The following is a 20,063-nucleotide window of genomic DNA, read 5'->3' on the forward strand; positions in this document are numbered from 1 at the left end:
AGGAAGAGATAATGCAAGGGAGTGTGATTGTAGACGGGCAGTTCCATAACTTCAAATAGTAAGAGATCATTTAACCAAGGACAGATTTCTAGCGTTATAGCCCGTGACTTCCAAATCATATGACGAGATAATGCCAAAATGAATTCTTTCCAATCTGAAGTTTCTTTTTCCCCCTTCGATATCTTGCAACATCACATCAAAATTGGATGAAGAAAAGTATATAACTAAGACAGAGAGAGAGAGAGAGAGAGAGAGTGAGTGACGGTCAGATCATAATAGGATGATAAGGAACTACCATCGATGATTCAAACTACTAGATATAATTTACTATTTTTGTACTATTTACACATTAGAAACCGTATGATTTAAAAATTCGCTAAGTAATAAAAAATAAAATAGTTTAAATAATATAAAATAATATATATATATATATATATATTTTGGTAAGAATCTCTAAATCATATTATTTAATGTGTAATCAGTTCAAAAATGGATCATGTCCGACAGCTTGGATCACCGATGTTAGATTCTTGCAGTCTCTTTTTATATATATCACAAATAAGCATCATTGCTGGCTGCTCTTCCATAGGCAATGATCACCAATATTAGAACCTGATATAAATAAGCACACCAATGGCGTTTCAATAACAAGACAGTAGAAGAAAATACAAATAACCCAGAAAAAAATGATAAGCATGGCACAACTTGTAGTGAAGAAATAAGCATACGATCACGACTAGAACTCTCCTTATTTCATGGCAGGCAAAGTTCGTCAGGTCTCTTCATGGTAAACCTTGAGTTCAAGGGATCAAAACCATCCAATATTCCACAATCTGGTAAATGATACAAAGCTAGTGTGACTAGTGCACAGTAAATTCTTAAATTTCTTTTTGAGGGAAATAAATTCTTTAATTTCATCTATGCCAATTGTCAAATTCTCATTGCAGCCCTTTACAAAGGTTAGTTTGTCCCAGTTCAGCAAGGATAGTTTAGAAATGAGAATCTCAAGTCATTTCAAAGCCATTTACTTACTGGAGACAACGCTTCTAAAATGATGTTTGTTTAACATAGTATGCAAGGCTTAAAAAGGGTTTCTGGATATTCCTTCAAATGTGCTAGAGCAAAATGATCTGTCAGGGCAACTCAACTGCAATCGAGAATTAGCAGGTGGATGGAGTAAAGAAGCAACTTCAATGATCACAAAGGCCTCTAAAATTGGAGTAAAGAACATGTCAGCAAAATCATCAACCCGGTAGCACTAGAACACCTAATGATTTCTTCAAGATAAAAAATCAAATATGCAAATCATTTAACAATTTAAGTATATAGATGTGCTCACTTACATGCATGCAGCTGAGTTTACTTTTCTGATCAGAGTGTGCAGGTACATGTATTAGAAAATGATTTGCAATTTCATATACAGAATCCTAGTTGGGAAGTATGGCATGCGTCAGAAGCAATATAGTGAAATTCAGGAGAAGATACTTATAAAACACATTCCTGATAGAGGCTCTTATAGGTCGATTTCCTCTAAATCAACATCAGTGGAGAATGATTTATGCCCGACCTCCAGCACATGATTGCTGTTCTTTCCGTAAAATACTCAGGATTGTACACCCACCAAGATGACGTATTCTTGTTCGACAATGAGATCACAGGTACCTACCTCAGACTAGTCTTCCTTCTTCCTGTCAGGTTCTTCAAGAGCAGCGAGTCTTTCAACTAGTGGTGGATGGGAGTAGTGGTAAGCTGAATACCATGGATCTGTGTTCATGGCAGATAAGTTCTCTTCCTGAAAGTAATAACAAAAATGAAAACAAACACAATTATTTATGTCAATTACTGTGAATATATAATGCATATAGATGAGTGTATCAAGTTGCCGCAAGAACCAAAATACAATCCATATTATGAATCTGGTCAAAACATAGAACCTAAACCCAATCCAATTCCCTTCGGACTGTATCAGGATTAATATTAATTTTATCAATCCAATGGATTTTTCAGGTCAACTTGTATTCAAAACACAAGCCATAATTATATAATAGTAAGCAAAATGTATACATTATCAAAAACACATTCTACATAAGTTTTGATTGATAGCCATATATGTATAATTGACAACACAATTTATTGAGTAACTATACTAGAAAAGAAAACTAATTTCTTATATTCAATGAGGGTTCTAATTTCTGAAATATATATTATCCTGGGTTTGGAATAGTTTGGTCAGTTTGGGATTGGATTAGGAATTTAGTGATCCAAATTCAATCCAAATTTGGAAAGGGTCATGTTTTTGAATCCAAGCCTAATTCAATCCACTTCAGTTTGGGTTTGGACCGGAATAATACAAGACCAGTTTCAGATTGAAAGTGAATCAGTACAGTCCACCTGCACTCCTCATCCTTGTTCAACAGGAATGGATGCAAATCTGGACTAGAAGAGCAGGAAATAACTGAAAGATAGCAATTTGACTGTCATGGCCTACAGGAGGACTAGGTACTAGATCATTCGGAAGTAATTAATTTTTAACTGAAGCAAACAATATGAATAATAAAAAAAAAAACCTGTAATTTCACAAGGCCTGCTCGAAGTGCTGTGGCATAACCCAGTTTCTTTGCAAAAGCATCAGCCTGGAAAGCATAGTAGTCCCATGGGTTGGTGTAAATATGATAACCAAATAAGTTATTTGGGACTATAAGCCCGTCTGAGAACTAAATCCATCTGCTGAACAGATTTGAGAAATGATGCAAAGAAAGTTAGACCGCAAAATACCTGAAATTCAAAAGCCCTGCTGACAAGATTGAGACCAAAGCTGACAAGGTGCTGGAGGGGTATGACAGTATGCTGCAAATCAAAACCATCGGATTAGAATAGCATTGAACAGGACTACCGTAACATGTCCTTCAAACCAACAAGCTGTGAATTGGCTTAAAATCAACTTGCACAGCATTTTTGTTTGACAAACAAGTCAGGAGTCAACAAAAGACATAGAAAGGCATGAAGCTATTTATAGATAATACTAAATTGACTATATAGGATACAAAGAGCACCTTAGCACCCATTGCCAATTGAAAATAAAGCACACTAAATTACAGACTAGGAGAGTGCAGGATTGACTTGGGAAACTTTGGAAGGATAATTCTAAGATGAGTAATGAGATAAGACAATGAGTAGTCACAGCCAGAAGAAACACTTCAGTCAGCTAGCAACAGGACAAAAAGAAACGAATTTGCCAAGTACATATAGGACCCAAAGGCCATTAGATCATGCAATCCAAGAGATTCAATACAAATAAACGTTGTTTTACAACCCTCCACCCTGCAACCTTTTCATTCGATTCATTTTGGCTCATCTTTCTCCCTCTTTCTCATCTCCCATTTTGACCCAATTGCAATTGTTGTCACTGAAGCACACAAATATCCTCCTTTACCCACCTCTTTATACACATTCCTTTCCCTGACTATTCTGAACCATCTGCAGTAACCAACATAATCATGCCTAATAGACCATTATCCAACACCAACACATGCAAGGGATCTATAGAAGGGGGTAGGCAACTATAACGGGCAAGGAAGCTAAAGACGACTGATGATAATTCTAGGATACAAGAGTGGAAAAATAAGGAAAGGTTACCGGCATGTGAGCTTAGAATGGGATGGGTGGATGAACTAGTAAGGGATCTGATATTATGGACAGTAGTAGTGGTTGAAGAAAGATGGTTGTGGTATAGAAATAGAAAAAGTGGGATGGAATGGGGTACGGTGGTAGATTGAGTGAACGGACAAAGGCAAGGGTGGGCATGGCAGTGGTTGGGTCTGATAAAGGGAAGGGTGTTCGATATGTGGGAGCTGGTCTAGTGCAAGGCATATAAAAAAGGACAGAAAATTCAATATATTGGATTTTGTTCCTTAAGAAAAGCCATAAAGATAAGTGGTAGAAAGTAGAACCTGGAATCTGATTAATTTGATAGAATCTCTCTCTCTCCCTCCCTTTCTCTCTCTCTGAACCAATAATCAGCAATATACCACCTTTCCAGCATGACTGAATGATAATCCAGCTTTCTTTTATGATAACCAAAGTTTTCAGCACCAACCTATACCGCTCGATGCCATGTATACCATATCGACCCGATAAAGTACTACTACATTATGGAGGCTTGATATCGTACAGAAACATGCTACAGATGTTATCGCACCTCTAGCACAATAGATTATGTTGGTATTAGAGGTGTTCCGTACCGAACTGACCAATAATACTAGCAAGCTACCGGTACAAAGTCCGTACCGAGAGTGAAATCATGATAACAACAGGGCATTCCAATCAATATTACCGCATCACAAGAAAAATTTTGAAATTCATAACTTTCAGCTGACCCATCATAAAGAGTCATGTGACATCGAAAAATTTCAATAATCCATGTTCAAGGAAAAAAATCTTTCACTCATTTAATCCAGTAAATGAGAATTTATAATCATTATATTATGTGTCCACAAAGAAACTATCATCAATGATAAAGGCATGCACTGGTAGATATGAAAAGTCATAAAAATAACTTCTGATAGAAACTAACTAAAAGAAACATAAACTGATAAAAAATAAATTTTGCATGTAGAACTGAATCTACGAAGAACAAAGAGAAGGATGCCAATGATTACTTTATAAATAGAACAGCAAGTAACAAGGAGGTACCTGAAAGATGATGAGGCCAATAAGTACTGGCTGAGTATCAAAGCCAAAACTTTGAAAGAGATCCTTTGAATTCCTTACAAGAGTATATCCTCCAAATTGCAAAAGTGTAAGAATCTGCTCAACAATGAAAAATTAACTTCTGCAACGAGGATAAGTAAATTTTCAATATTCACAACTGCGTTTTAGTTAGTATAAAACTCAGTGCTCTTCAAGTCTCATAGACAAATATATACATATATGTATTTATGCATGCATGCATTTATTCATGCATGTATGTATGCATGTATGCATGCATGTACGTATGTGAGCATGTATATATGCATGAATGTATGTCTGCATTTATGTATGTATGTGTGTGCATACCTCTTTGATGCACTTCTACAGTAAATAGTAGAGATTTATGTACTTGTTGCCTACCGAAGCTACAAAAGACACGGATACCAGTGTCTGCACATAGAAGGATCAAGTGATTTGATATGAATTTGATACTCGATAATTGCAAGCTTGGTGCATGACTTCATTCTAGTATCTATCCATGCATTAACATCACCTAAAGTTTGTATATAGACTTGGAAGGATATTATATCCATCTTCTGAACATGAAACTTATTCATTCTAGGAAGCATGATTAGACATGATATAGTGCAGAAGTTATAACGAATAGCTAACAGGATTACCTGAACAGCAATGAAAGAATACATTGTATGATTGAGTTTCCAGTGTCCAAGTTCATGAGCAATAACTGCAACTACTTCCTCCTCATTTTTGCACTGCAAAAAAGTCATATGAATATGGATTCAGTAATCTGAATGATATACAGGTGCCCAAAGAGGAACGGAAATGGCATTTCAACTACACACATGCAGCTTGTCACCACTACAAGAGTAAATGTGGTTGCAAGTTTGATACGGAATTTGGCAAGGTAATGGCTATAACATTAAATTGCAGAAAAGAAACAGTTGCTGAAAATGTTGGGATAACTTAGAAGCCTAAAGTGCATAAAGTTGATGCTTATTAAATACACACATGCATGCATGCATGCATATGCACTGCACATATATCTATAATCCAATAAACATACAACTACATTTCAAAGCCTAGATCAGCTGAAATGGATAATTGTTCTACACTTGCATCACAATCAGCATACTGCCATTGCAAGCTAACATACTTAAAACAAGAGGACCAGCTTGCACTGCTGGTATTATATATCTGCAGCAGAAAATATGAAGGTCCTAATACTTCTATTACTGCATGCTGGTTGGAAACAAGCATGAATATTATCTTGTGAGATCGTTTTGGTCAAGTTATAATATGCAGACACATAGTGCAAATACCAAGAAAAAAAATTAAAAAATAAAAAAGGGACAAAGGAGCATATGGCTAACTAGTATCGTGAATTCTTAACATAGACTAGGCACTTCATAGTTAAGTTTTGACAAAGAAAAGGAAATGGGTGGTCTGCTTTTCTCCTTCTGTCAAAAAAAATAACTTATAGTTCCCCTAACGCCAATCTGTCCAAAAGAAGTCCGCCACACTTGACATATAATGTGTTTTGGAATTATATGGAATGGTGAAGAAAGTTTAGATCTTGCACCACCACTCTGATAATGTTCCCTGCTCATGGGAATAGAAAGCAAGTTGCTCATCACAGAAGAGTGGAGATTAAGAGTGGCAATGACCAAATGAATCACATCGGAGCATCAAGAGTTATAATAGTCCATACCACGTGGAAATTTTACATGCAAAGAAAGCCAAAAAGAATCGTTTGTTGAGGCATAGTTGAGATGTTGATAGGCACTGGCATGAGATGAACATAGGATCAGCAAATATCATGATGACAGCATCTTCTTTTCATGTTTGTCCATGTGCACCACAAGGTCATGGATCCAACAGCTCCCCTACAGTGTCCTCATCCCTCATGAGATGCATGACTAATTTTATTGATGGCCATGATCCCAACACAGTGATGTATCCAATTGAAAGGAGACATTGATGGACAATAGCGATCACATCATTTACGATCATGCAATGTGGTACATGATTCCATAAATAATTGTCATCATGATACGTACAATGCATGTGGTATTATTATTTATTAAGTTACCTCACATCATAATACGATCATGATGTGGATGACAGCCACATGGCATGGAGTAGTATCTAATAGCCTTCACAAATTGCATTGCTTTCGTCACACACATGGAATGAGAGAGATTTACACAGGCTGTTAAATTCCCATCATGGAGTATATATCGAGCTAAACCTGTTTCAATCCAAAAATGAAGATGCCACCCAACATGTGTGCGTGTTCATTTTATGCTCACCCTCATCAATAATAACACCTATTTCTCAACATGCAATTTTTTCTCCCTTTTTTTGTGGCAATGCTGCATTGAGTGTGGATAATTGGAGCTCTTAGAGGTCCCATGAGATGCATCTGCTACGTGACATCACTTTTTATATTTGTTTTCATGGGATGAGCAACTAGCTTTCTATTCTCAAGAACTCTGTTTTATGGCTTCTTACGATGCTAAAATCCCACTTCTAACAATAGGTTCAAACCGTTTTGTTATTGTTCTACCACGGCATGCAAGGATATAAAAATATCATGCAGCTTATTCTCTTTATCTGCATATCCTTTAGAAAAACAAAATAAAAAAGGAACTCTCATGTAAGACACTAAAAGAGTCCATTATATAGTTCGCTGCTTCATAGCACCTCTCCACAGTAGCCAAGTCTAATGCATGCTGGCTCTTTGTTGTACGACTTGCATTTGTGATGATGATCATGGGGGTACATGCAACAACACAGAGAAAACAGCATAACGCTAATAATGCAGCAACGTTGACTCAAAGGTACTGGGTTCCAAGTCCTAATAGATGTTTCCTCCACTCCACCAGGAGATTCGGCTTCCCAAGTCCTGGGAGTTGCTTTCACCACTCCTTGCCCTCCCATTTTGTTGGTCCTGTATGCATCTAACATAAAAATTCTTTTGGTGTTAATGTTAGTCAACGGTCCACGTGTCTATGTGATAGTTTTGGTGCATCTTATTATCTAGCATGTGTGCATGAAGTCTATGCCCAATAATGTGCTTAATAGTGGCACAATTTGTACTGAATCATATTATAATGATACTTCAAAAGGATTAAGAGGAGATACAAATTATAAAACATTGTTGGTCTCTCTAGATATAATAGATTTCATGGTAACTGCTATATGCTTTTGTTCTTCTGCAATGAGGAAGTCTACATGTGGAGTTTGAGGTGCTAATGGTACCATTTGCTTGACAAGTTCCTGCAACAAATGTAATGACCCATTTTTTTGCTAACATGCATTAAGAAGGCTTACTTTCTTAAGATGCTTCGTTCTCTGACAAGATAAAATTCAACGATAAATATGAAGTGGCACTCGTTTTCTATCGACAGACTTTAGAGTTCTTCCTTTTGCACATTAAATTCAGTAATTCACCATCTGAGTGTTAAGCACTTGCAAATGCACATGACATCTCATAGGCAGTTAGTATTTGATTGATTATTTTTTATAAATAACTTTAAGGATGCCCCTTTTAAACACTCCAAAATATAATTCATCTTTGTGAAAATGATTCTATCAATCCTTAAAGGAGCGAGGAGCAAAGAAAAAGAAGAGGGATCAATATTTAGATGAAGCCCAACAATAAAAAGAAAGGTGAAGTGAAGAATCTGATTATTTTCCATCTAGTGCTCTCTTCTTTTGCTTTTATTCTAAATATACAGATTAAAATCATCTATTTGGGTAGAAGGCATTTATAGCCATCAGATGCTAGTTCAATAGCTAAGTAATACTAGACCACTTCTTCATATGCACATGATGTCTCATAGGCAATTAATATTTGATTGATTATTTTTTCATAAATAACTTTTCTACTCAAAGATGCCTACTCCAAAATAAAGTTCACCTTTCACAAAATAAGAGGGTTTCTATCAATCCCAGAAGGAGAAAGGAGCAGAGGAAAAAAGAGAGATCAAGATTTAGTTGAAGCCCACAACTCAAAGAAAAGTAAAGTGAAGAATCTGATTATTTCCCATTTATTGCTCCCTCTTCCTTGGCTTTTGTTCTAAATACTAAAGGCCTAAAATCATCTATCAGTGTAGAAGGCTTTTATGGCCATTGGATGCTAGTCCAATAGCTAGGTAATACTAGATTGCCTCTTCTTCTCATGAGTCTCTCTTCCATAAGCTGAAGTAAGGTAATACTAGATTGTGTCACATGATGTAAGATACTACTAGATCATGTCAGGTGGAGTCCAAGAAATTGACCTATGGCTTTTGCTACTGGTCAAGAAATTCCAACCAAATGACAAGCAGGACAAGGATAAAAGTTAAGCATGCAAGAAAAAATTTCTTGAATCGAACCCAATCCAGCCTATCACCACCCTACTTGACTGAAATCAGAGTTGATCAAACAGTCTAAACGAATGTTCCCTCTTTCCAACCAGCATAATCAACATAATTGTATAATTCGTTCATTCTCTCCCCAACCTGCACTGTCTTTCTTTCATTTGCTGCCTAACTGAGAAAGAAAAGAAACATCTCACGGAAGAGCATACTCAGCTTGTTGGTTTAAGGAAGGTTATTCGCTGGATTTGAAAAGTGCAACCGATAGATGGTCTCTTCCGTTCTTGTGAAGGCATTATGGGCATTTTAGACACAGTACAAATAAAATTCAATCCCTTTTGATTTCAAAATTTTGCTTTATCTTTTATATTTATTCTATTTCTTCGCTCTTGCTTATGTTACAATGGAAAGGAGCTTACTGAATGGCCCCTTTTATGATTCTCAAGCAACAAGATCCACTATCTAAGTGCCATCTTCTCACTATAATTCCTCCACTAGCACTTAAGAAGAGAAACTCTTTATTTAGGCATGTAAATAAGAGATTAAATGAAAAGAGGCAGTCATGTCAGTGGCCACCTTGAATGGGGTCTCCTAAGGGTGGGCCACTCATTTTCAAATGCTCAATATTGAATTTAACTGCACTCTCTGGATTTCTCTCTCTTTGTGGTGACGATGGTAGGTCTCTTGATGGTGATGACTCCACATACAAATATTACTCAAAGTCTCAAACATCTTGAGATTGCTAGAAAGTTTATTTTCCAACATAATCTACTCCTAGAATTTCCCTTCTATTCTCTAATATCTCCTCTATACTAATTATCACTTTCTAATTTTCCATTGTCAACCTCAAAGACACTTTCTCCCTCCTGCTGTGACCCAGCATATCAATAGTAATTTCTTTAACATGTTCAATCCAGCAAACTTCAGCCTGACAGAATTCAGCCACAGGACCAAAGTTGATCTTATTCTCTAACCTAAATCACACCCTACATACTCTAGGTCAACATTCTTGAATGTAACTGCGGTTTTTATAAAAGAAACCTATTTTTGCACAAGCCTGAAGGGATAGAAGAAGCATACTGAATGTAGAACAGCCAAATGAGGCAGGTCTTGCTTTGGGAGTTCACCATCACTGAAAATAAACTTAATCAATTTGACTGACTAGTCAGCACTCAGCACAAAGTTGTCACTTGAGTTAGAAGCATCATAACAAGCCTAGAGCAATACATTGTGAATCTAAAAGGTTAAAACCTAGGTTACCATGTTCCTAAGAGTTATGTTAAAATACTTTGATTCAAAAAGAATTTAATTCCTCTATTCTACTGATAATAACTTAGTGAAAATAATGATTTCCTGAAAACAAAAACTTGTACCCTCTACTTAGTCCTTAAATGTTGCACTAAAACCCTAAAACTTATCATAGCAATAACTTTGAAATTGCAAAACAAACTGTGAATGACAAGGTGTTTTGGCCAACATTAGGTTCCACATACTATACTAGTTTTTCCAGTGGAGAGAAAAAGCTGGTTACAAAGCTGCGCAAGCAGGAGGATGATAGAAAAACATGCCTACGCAAGAATGGGATGAGAGAGAGGATGGGAAGTATTTGCACTAAGAGAGTCCTACTTGATAATATCATGAAACAACTTACCTAATGGTTAGTGTGAACAAGTATCTATCGAAAGGAAAGAATAAATTGTTAAAATTAAAATTGGTGAGCCATTAGCGAAAGCAAGTACAAGAAAATAAATGTTTATATCGCATCCTCAAGGATGAAATGGGACACATATTGCAGCATCTGAAACAAAAAGTTGCAGCAACTAAAGAAAAAAAAAACTTTTCTGATAAGTACTTTATGACTTGTAACCCAAATTAAGAAGATATCATACAAAAGAATAAAATGCATATATATACTCGTAATAAAAAGACCGGACATAAAGGTTTTTATGTATATCAAACAAAAACCTCGATAGTCATCTTATTATAGCAATGTTATTTTGTTATTTATATAACCTCAAATAAGCATACACATAATTCGCAAGATTAGAGCAAACCTGTTGAATCAATGTGTCATAGAGAACGATGCGTTTGTTGTTGAAAAATCCATACATATATGCCTGTCAGATAAAACATAATAATTAATATATATATATATATATATATATATATATATATATATATATATATATATATATATATTAAACCACACATAAGTTCATAGAAATGATACAAAAGAAACCCACTACAGATAGCAGTGAAAACACTACATAGAAATGCCAATGCATGGGCAATAAAATGACAGCAAAAGATGATCGTTAAGACATAATGGCAGTTTGTGGCTCTACAATGAGGGAGGAGCCTTCTCCTGAAAAACCCTCTCACCCCTAAAGCCCTAGAAAAGGCGGGATTTGTGGCCAGGTATCTAGTACCACCACCAAGAGACTTTTCTAGCAGGATATGCTGGCACCTTCCCCATTAGAAGCTGTTCCATAACATAGTTAACAGCACAGAGAACTGAACAAGAACAGATGAAATGGACAGATGTGACATCTGCACAAAGTTAATGATGCGTAATAGTGAGAACTTGCCATGCAAAAGAAATAGTATTGAGTATAGCATAAATCATTCAGAGCGTGGAGTGCAATAAGATCAATTTATAATTATAAATTATAACTTCCTGTTGGATTGGCTGATTGTATAAAGTATCTGGGCACTTTTCAGACTTCAGAGAATACCAAATTGGTAAATTTGGCTTAAAGATGGAAGATATTCAAGATGAGAACAATAACAAGAATGATGATGATGTTTTCAATGACTAAATGTGCCTGCCTGTGGTTTTTTATGTTTCTTTGACACAAAAAATTAGAACTGAATTACTTTCCTATTTCACACAATTATCATGTTTAGCCATCTTCCATAAATTTTTTATGCAGCATAAGATTATACTAATAATCATCAATAATCACAGTAATCATCAATTATAAGGATACTACTTCATCAATAATTCTCTATTAAAAATCATGAAATCAAACTTTATAAAAAAGAAAAAGAAAAAGAAAAAAAATGCTCACATTGCTATGGCTTGATCTTGTAGATCCATCAACAACAAAGAGCTTTTTCAATGGAAACTTAAGCGACGCTGCTAGCTTCTCTATTTTCTTTCTAAGCTCTCCTTCAGGAAGCTGTTTAGCATAATTGCATAAAAGTATGAGGAATATGCACTTTGTAGTGAGCAGAAAGATATGATATCGACCCACTTAAGCACAATGGCGAAAATATCGGTTGTGGAGATGCAAGGAAAGATGGGTAAATAATATATTTTCCTTTTTATATTGCATAAAACTCAATTGACATATAAAAGCAAAAATGAGGTAAATAATTTGCTGTGTGGAAAACCAAATACTCACAGGAGCGAATTTATTAAACAGAGGAGCTATTAAAATGGGATACAGTGTCATCATTACAATGGAGAGCACAAACATAAAAGCCCATAGATATATTGCCAGGTAAGGACCTCCTTTCTGTAGCAATAGAGGAAAGAGAATTAGTAAAATGATGCATATTGCAGATCATTCTCTAAATTAATACAGAAGAAATAAAGTTTGAAGTAAAATGTTCTGGACACAGCAAACCACATAATAAGCAGGTGAATGAAACATCTTTGGATGTACAAGTATATCCAAAGATTATGAGTAGTCAATACCAGAATGTCCATACCTGTACTATGACGATAATTGCAGCTACAATTGGTGGTCCAAGTAAGATTGAAAGGCAAATTCCTTTAAACATATCCCTGAAGAATAGCCATATCGTTTGCTGTTGAACATTCAATAAGACAGCTAAGAATTAAAACAGTCAATAAAGATAAAATGGAAGAACCAAAGGCAGAAGCTTGCTTTAGAGAAATTCAGAATTTGAAACAAGTGCAGCATAGATATGAAGAGAAAGAAGAAGGTGGACAAACTTTATTAAACCCGTGACGAGCCTCGATCACAAATGTTGAATAAAGAGAAAATGGCAGGTCTGTGATCTGTATAGTAGCAAGAAACTTGTCAGCCTAAAAAAACATTACTCCCAAAAGATAAAAAATAAGTTGAAACTTCGCCATACAATTTATAACTCTCAAGTCTCAACCATCATAATTAACGAAAACAACTTTAACATACATAAAATGCCAAGGAAGCGAAACGAAAAGAAAAAAATTGTACAATGAGGATAACCTGAAGGAACCAAATTGATGCTTACAATGACAATATGTGATGCATTTCCATGATTCCACAATAAACAAAATTGAAGTTCAGCAATTAATCATCAATCCACATAAGATACATAAAATGATTCTTCTCTAACAATAAAAATTGGCATAAACTTAACATAAATGCATGTCTCTGTGTCGTGCTGTAAATTTGCAGCTATGCTATCTATTGTGGATATGATACAATATATATATCCTTGTCAAGAATACAAGTCGAACTAGGTGACGCTTCCATGCAAGGGTATTCATTTTTCAACAAATTGTACATTCATCTGACACACATACTTCCAGAGAACCCAGAACTAACTAATTCTTGGATAATTGCTGACAAAAATTTGCTTTTTCCACTGCACATGAATTAGGTGTTATCCACAACTAAAAACAGATCTCGAACCAATAAATTAATTTTAACGGTCAAAGGTGGATCTTTATTGTTAAAAAATAAAAATCTCAAGGATGCTCGAGCGTTTCATAGATGAGGAGGCTGTTAGGAAGGAAGTTCTGTTGGATTCTTGCATTAGCAGAAAGTTTTCAATGCGTGCACATCATAACTGTTAATATTCCTATTTAATATATCATTTGTTGGCAAGTTTTTTTGAATATATCATTTTCTAACAAGTTTTATAAACTAAATTTAATGGCCATTTTGGTCATTAAGTTTGATAGATGGAATCTTTTCACTGTAATTCTCTCTTATGTTGCAATAAAGTATAATTAAGGAACCACTCAGGTAAAAAGAAAAGAAAACCTCAAACATCCAATGGATTGAAAATTTTATGTGAAGAGCTGTTTTATTTCTATAATTCAACAATTTTGATAGATGGAATATTTTCAATGCAATCCTATCTTATGTTACAATAAAGCATAATTAAGAAACCACTCAGGAGAAACAAGAAAACCACAAAGCATCCAATGGATTCAAAATTTTATGTGAAGAGTTGTTTTAGTTTTATAATCATAAACATTATTTTTATTTTTACATTGCACATGCTCGGATGCTGGCATAGATAATATAATATTATTACATTACTTCTGCATAATATAGTGATCTGAATTCTGAGTTGAATGAATGCAAAATGGTCAAAGCCAAAGATATATGATAAAAGGAAAGTTATTTTTTTAAGTCTAACTGCACATTTATCTTATGAATTAAGTTTTCATTAGAAAAAGCGAGAAAGGAAAAACAAATCAAGTAGACGAATAATCCTAGGCAATTGCATGAAGGAAGACATAAGAAAGCACATAAAGATTTTATTACACATGTCAAGCAGATAAAAAAAATGTGATAAAGGATGAGTTGGCAAAAAAAGAAGGTTTCTCAAACCAAATCGGCGGCAAGAAGGATCCATACTCATAATCTTGATGATGTCGGTAATTGCCACAATAGTTTACTTTTCTCAATAAGTCTATAATAAAACTATTATCCCCATGAACATTTTCGCGGACGCCCTATCAATTTGGCATTACAATGAATGCAAACATCATGAACATTGAGTAAAATATATGGGAAGGTGCAAAGTTACTTTCTAACCAAGCATGAATAAGAAACTAACACGACACCAATGATGTTTCATCAATAAAATGATGTTTAGATCAATATTTTCAGATGGAAAAATTCATTCAGACCTGTGACCAAACCATAACACCAGCTAAAAATGAAAGTGTGTGTATTATTTCATTCTCTGCATTCAGGCCCATGTATGCCACTAAGTCTCCAGTTTTCTGCAAAAAAAAAGAAGGAGCAAAATGAATTATGAATATTTGGGAAGTGAAAAATCTAAAACACACATTCACAAGGCCTGCTAAGTTACCTTCCAAAACCATGGTAATATGCCAAAATACAAAATTGCGGTGTCCATCAGTATACTCACAGCTTCATGAACAAAGTGGAAGTGGCTGAAAGTCAAAAGACATAAGAAGAGAGAAACTAAAAATAATAATAATAATAATAGTAATCATAATAATTTAATGAAGGGAACTATTTAGCGCATCAAAACCCTATTCTCAAGTAGAAGAAGCGATGGTTATTGAATTAGTTCAAGAATCATAACTCATTTGAGTAAAATGCTATTAAAAGATCAGCCATTAAGCACACACAAACACAGATCTGCTGAAAAGAGAATAATCATCAATGAAGAAACCAAACCTTTTGTCGAGGCTATAAGCTCGAGACCTTTCAAACTTTTCTTGACCAACCACACCTTCCAATGGTTTCGGTAGGCTGGGCAGCTTGAGAGCTGCATGCTGTCGAATGTCTAAATAGGTCTCCAAAAAGTACATTAAGATCATAAAGCCTGCAAAAAGATATGTATTCTCTAAGATACTTGCTAGACAACTCTTGAAGTCAAGAACCATAACCACAACCATCAAATCCTGTCCCAAGTTTTTAATGTCAGTTTTTTAATCTTTATGAACCTAACATTTCCAACTTCTAGATAATATCTATCATGAAACACCATAAATGATGAATCACCTGCTCCATTGCTATTTACCTTCTATAAGGAACCAAAGGAAAGGTGATTGCATATATAATAACCATATGGACACAAGAGAACATATTGCAGAGACAACATTGTACAACCATATTATACTGGTGCCAGCATTCACTGCATAGTGCCTGTAATTTGAGTAGCTCAAATATGAACTTGAACTTGTCAATGATGATCTGAAAGCATCATCATAAGTTCGAAAATATGTTCAGTCAGATTAGAATTTATCATATTTCTACAGAGAGTAGAAAGCACATGGCAGTCAAATTTTGTCCTAGAAAAAGGATGTGTTCATATTCTTTTAAATTGATAATGTTCTTTCTGCTTTTCTGACATAATTGGTCAAAGTTTCTTAAAAGGCTGTTGATTAGAGTTCCATAAGATTTTGTTAAAAATGTATCTTATAGTTCTTATATTTTATAAATATGTTGTTTCACATATATTCTTTCAAACAAAAAACCACGATAAGAATATATCCATGTAGTAATATGTCAAATTTATGTTACAACACATATGCGCACATATACATGGACATATATGTACACTATCTAATAGCGCATAGATATGACATACAATAGCATCAATAGTACTGCTGTCAAGATTCTATTCCATTGAATTTAAGGAAAAGTCCAGATGAAAGTAATTGAGATAAAATATATATTAAATTTCTAGCACCAGGGCTCCGTTACTATTAGTTTTCTAACTTTTATTCATGCAATTTATTGCCATCAGATCTAAGTAAGACCGAAAAAACAGAGGCCCTTAGGTTTTTTTTCCTTTTAAAGACCATTGATCGTTGTATTAAGAAAAGCAAATTGTAAACAGTCAAGTAATGTCCACTAATGCTTGGTTTCTCCTCCCTTAACTTTTCTGCTCATGCTCCCCCATCCTCTTCCCCTACCTCTATTCAAGAACACCCTTCTCCACTGGCTCTACTTCTTTGCCTCCGTCCTTCACATTCCCCCATCTCTAGCACCATCGCAGCAGGGAATTCGTTTCTCCACCCAACGACAAGCTTTCTCCCTGTCTTGCTCTAGTCCCTTTCTTGCTCTATCTCCATTCTTATAGACAGGGAATAGGACTGCCACCACCAACAGATTGGAGAATAGACTGATATGGAGTGGGATCGACATGACTTATCTGAGACAGAGTACAGATGAATAGCTATGATTACATGAAATGTTTGGGACTAGGCTAATTTAAAATCTGATTGTTTTCAATTTATGTTAAATCTATTGATGCATGTGACTAATTGAAGGAAAATTAAGAACTACCTGAACTAAATTGAAAGGGATATTTGTGGTTGGCTATGATCCCATTAGTCCATCATAAATTCAGAGGCCAAGCTCGTTTGATTTTACCATATAATTTTACTAATTTATTTATTATGAGTGTTATATGGATGCATATTTTGAAATTATGTGGGATAATAATTGAAGTGGACCATGATCTAAAAAACAAATAATATTAGAAAGTAGTGTAGTATTAAAAATCAAAGAAGACTAAGATCAAATGAGTTCATGCCATCATGATGAAAAAAAATCCATGTCGAGCAAAACAAAAAAAATTCTGCAATAAATGTCATGGAATCTTATTATCATTCGGAACATAAGACAATCATGCTCGATCCCTTCCATAAATTACTAGTAAATTATATAATGCTTCAGTTCACAATTTAAATTGAAAGGGTACAATCTATTAAAAAAACAAGCTTGTTATTTATTCTATAATTTTGCTGCAATAATTAATTTAATTGTTGACAATGAAAAGTGGTTTGAAGATTCATGGAAGTCTTTTTTTCCTTAAAATTTATTGTTTAAATTGCATGAAACATTGTTTTCCATGAATGCCATTTTTTATAAAGAAAAATGTCTAAACTCTAACTAACCACACAGACAAGAATGTAGAACTTAATGATCATCAGATTGAAAGTCCCATGTACATTATTAGTAAGTGACAGCTAGGTTCAACTGTTTTAGTACCTTTCGTAGCATTATTCCGACCTCGAGACATCATTCACTTACCCATCACAACTACTTTTAGGCAGAATCCTACCCTAACCACTTCAACCATGTGCGTGTGTGTTTTATGATGGAGTACCAGGTAAATTAAACAGTGCAAAACCCCACTGAGATGGTTAGGTGGACTGCCTAGGAAACCACAATAGAAAAGAAAAGACAACATAAGTAAATCAACAGTTTCAGCAGCAAGACCCGTTAAGCCAGGTGATCGACGGTGCCAAACTGCCAATACAAAGGAGATTCTTTGAGCCAGGTGATTGATGGAGTTAATACATAGTTCATCACTCGCTCACATTATTGAAAGATCCTTCAACAGCTTCTTAACCATCATTTTATGAAACCCCAAATAAACTTTCTTGAAAGAGACGGACAAAACAACATAACGGAAAAACAGATAAATTCATACATTCATAACAAATTAAATCAATACCCCAAAAGCACTACCTGACAAAAACTACAAAACCCAAGAAAAGAGAAAAATCAAATCAAGAATACAGAAACCATTATCACCACCATCATCATCATCATCATCAACCAGTGGATGAATCAACGAAGGGAGAAAAGATTAGGTGAAAGAAGAAAAAAAAGGATAAAGAGCAAGAAAAACTTACCCAAAACCGCTTCCAAGTAAGGAAGAGCCATTATGGTGGAGGAGAAGATCAGTGCAGTGTGTTACTACCAGTGGTTCCGCTGCTCCACAACCGACGGTAAGGGGGGGAGTGAGGTATTTGAGGGCGGAAAGAAGAAATCAGGCGGTGTGGCGTCTCATAGAAAGGGAGAAATAGGGCGCGCCGGCGAGGAGGGCGAACAGCAAAAAGACGACGAGGGTTCTTTGTTCCTGCCCTCAAATTCGGCAACTGGGTGAGAAGGGAAGAGAGAAAGAGAGAGGGGCAATCGGGGAAACGATTCACGGGCCTCACGGCTTCCATGGGTAGTTCTATATACACCCCCCCTATTGCTCAGGACACCCCCCAAAAACCAAAAAGAAAATACCCAAACTAACCTTTAGTGTAATTACCATATTGCCCTTGAAATTTTCTCATACACCCCCCCCCCTTCCTCCTTCTCCGTTTCGTTTTGAAAAGAAAAAAAAAAACACCCCTCAAACCCCCCTTAAACCCCTCCTCCCCCGTTCCCCGTTCTCCCTCTCGTCGCCGGCATTCTCCCGATCTCCGACCACCTCGCCGGCTTCTCCCGGAACCACCTCGCCGGCTTCTTCCGAAATTTTTTTTTTCACGGTTCGTGCTCCGTTCGGCACTGGATCGCCGAACAAAAGGCTTCTGTTCGGCTGAACAGTGCCGGACAGAAGCCTTCTGTTCGGCAACCCTCAACCGAACAGATCTGTTCGGCTGCACAGTGCCGAACAGAAGGCTTCTGTCCGGCACTGTTCAGCCGAACAGAAGCCTTTTGTTCGGCGATCCAGTGCCGAACGGAGCACGAACCGTGAAAAAAAAAAATTTCGGGAGAAGCCGGCGAGGTGGTTCCGGAAGAAGCCGGCGAGGTGGTCGGAGATCGGGAGAATGCCGGCGACGAGAGGGAGAAGGGGGAACGGGGGGGTTTTGGGCGTTGGCGAGGTGTTTTGGAGGGGAAGACCGGGGTGGGGGGGGGGTTGGGGGGTGTAGAGAGCAATTTAGGTGAGGGGGTGGGGAGGGTGGGGGGTAATTTAGGAATTTTTAATTTTTTAGGGGTGTCCTTAGCAAATGGGGGGTGTAGAGAGTATTTATTTTTTTTTTAATTTTTGGGGGGTGTCCTGAGCAATAGGGGGGGTGTATATAGAACCACCCCTTCTTTTCGGGTAGTTCTATATACACCCCCCCTATTGCTCAGGACACCCCCCAAAAACCAAAAAAAAATACCCAAACTAACCTTTAGTGTAATTACCATATTGCCCTTGAAATTTTCTCAGTACACCCCCCCTTCCTCCTCCTCCGTTTCGTTTTGAAAAGAAAAAAAAAACCCCCCCTCAAACCCCCCTTAAACCCCTCGATCCATTTACATCGTTTAGGCGATCTTTGAAGGAGATTTAAGCCCCATTCGAAGCATGGACAAGCAACTAGTGATTTGGGACGAAGAATCGGCCGCAAAGGTACGTGTTCCACCTTGTTTCGAAATTTTTTTTTTTCCCGGTTCGTGCTCCGTTCGGCACTGTTCAGCCGAACAGAAGCCTTCTGTTCGGCTGAATCTTTGAAGCTTCTGTTCGGCTGAACAGTGCCGAACAGAAGCCTTC

At 36.3% G+C, this 20,063-nt stretch overlaps 1 protein-coding gene across 2 annotated transcripts; it reads right to left on the reverse strand.

Annotated features, from left to right (window-relative positions):
• Nucleotides 1-438: 438 nt before the first annotated feature.
• On the reverse strand, nt 439-18,752 carry LOC103718488 (CAAX prenyl protease 1 homolog). Of its 2 annotated transcripts, XM_008807341.5 has the most exons (15): nt 18,448-18,752; nt 15,473-15,620; nt 15,138-15,222; nt 14,953-15,048; nt 13,036-13,101; nt 12,789-12,887; nt 12,479-12,592; nt 12,143-12,253; nt 11,126-11,188; nt 5,370-5,462; nt 4,693-4,806; nt 2,776-2,847; nt 2,568-2,633; nt 1,667-1,792; nt 439-612 (listed from the first exon to the last, which is right to left on the reverse strand). In XM_008807341.5, the coding sequence occupies exons 1-14, from the start codon at nt 18,476-18,478 to the stop codon at nt 1,673-1,675; spliced, it is 1,278 nt and encodes a 425-aa protein (XP_008805563.2). In that variant the 5' UTR covers nt 18,479-18,752; the 3' UTR covers nt 439-612; nt 1,667-1,672. The 2 variants fall into 2 exon arrangements, with proteins under 2 accessions (XP_008805563.2, XP_008805562.2); XM_008807340.4 differs by lacking the exon at nt 439-612 and having other exon boundaries at nt 1,275-1,792.
• Between the last annotated feature and the right edge of the window lie 1,311 nt (nt 18,753-20,063).

Source organism: Phoenix dactylifera, chromosome 3, assembly GCF_051530095.1.
Source record: "Phoenix dactylifera cultivar Ajwa chromosome 3, Ajwa_hap1_PhDact_Kaust_v1.1, whole genome shotgun sequence".
Classification (NCBI taxonomy): domain Eukaryota; kingdom Viridiplantae; phylum Streptophyta; class Magnoliopsida; order Arecales; family Arecaceae; genus Phoenix; species Phoenix dactylifera.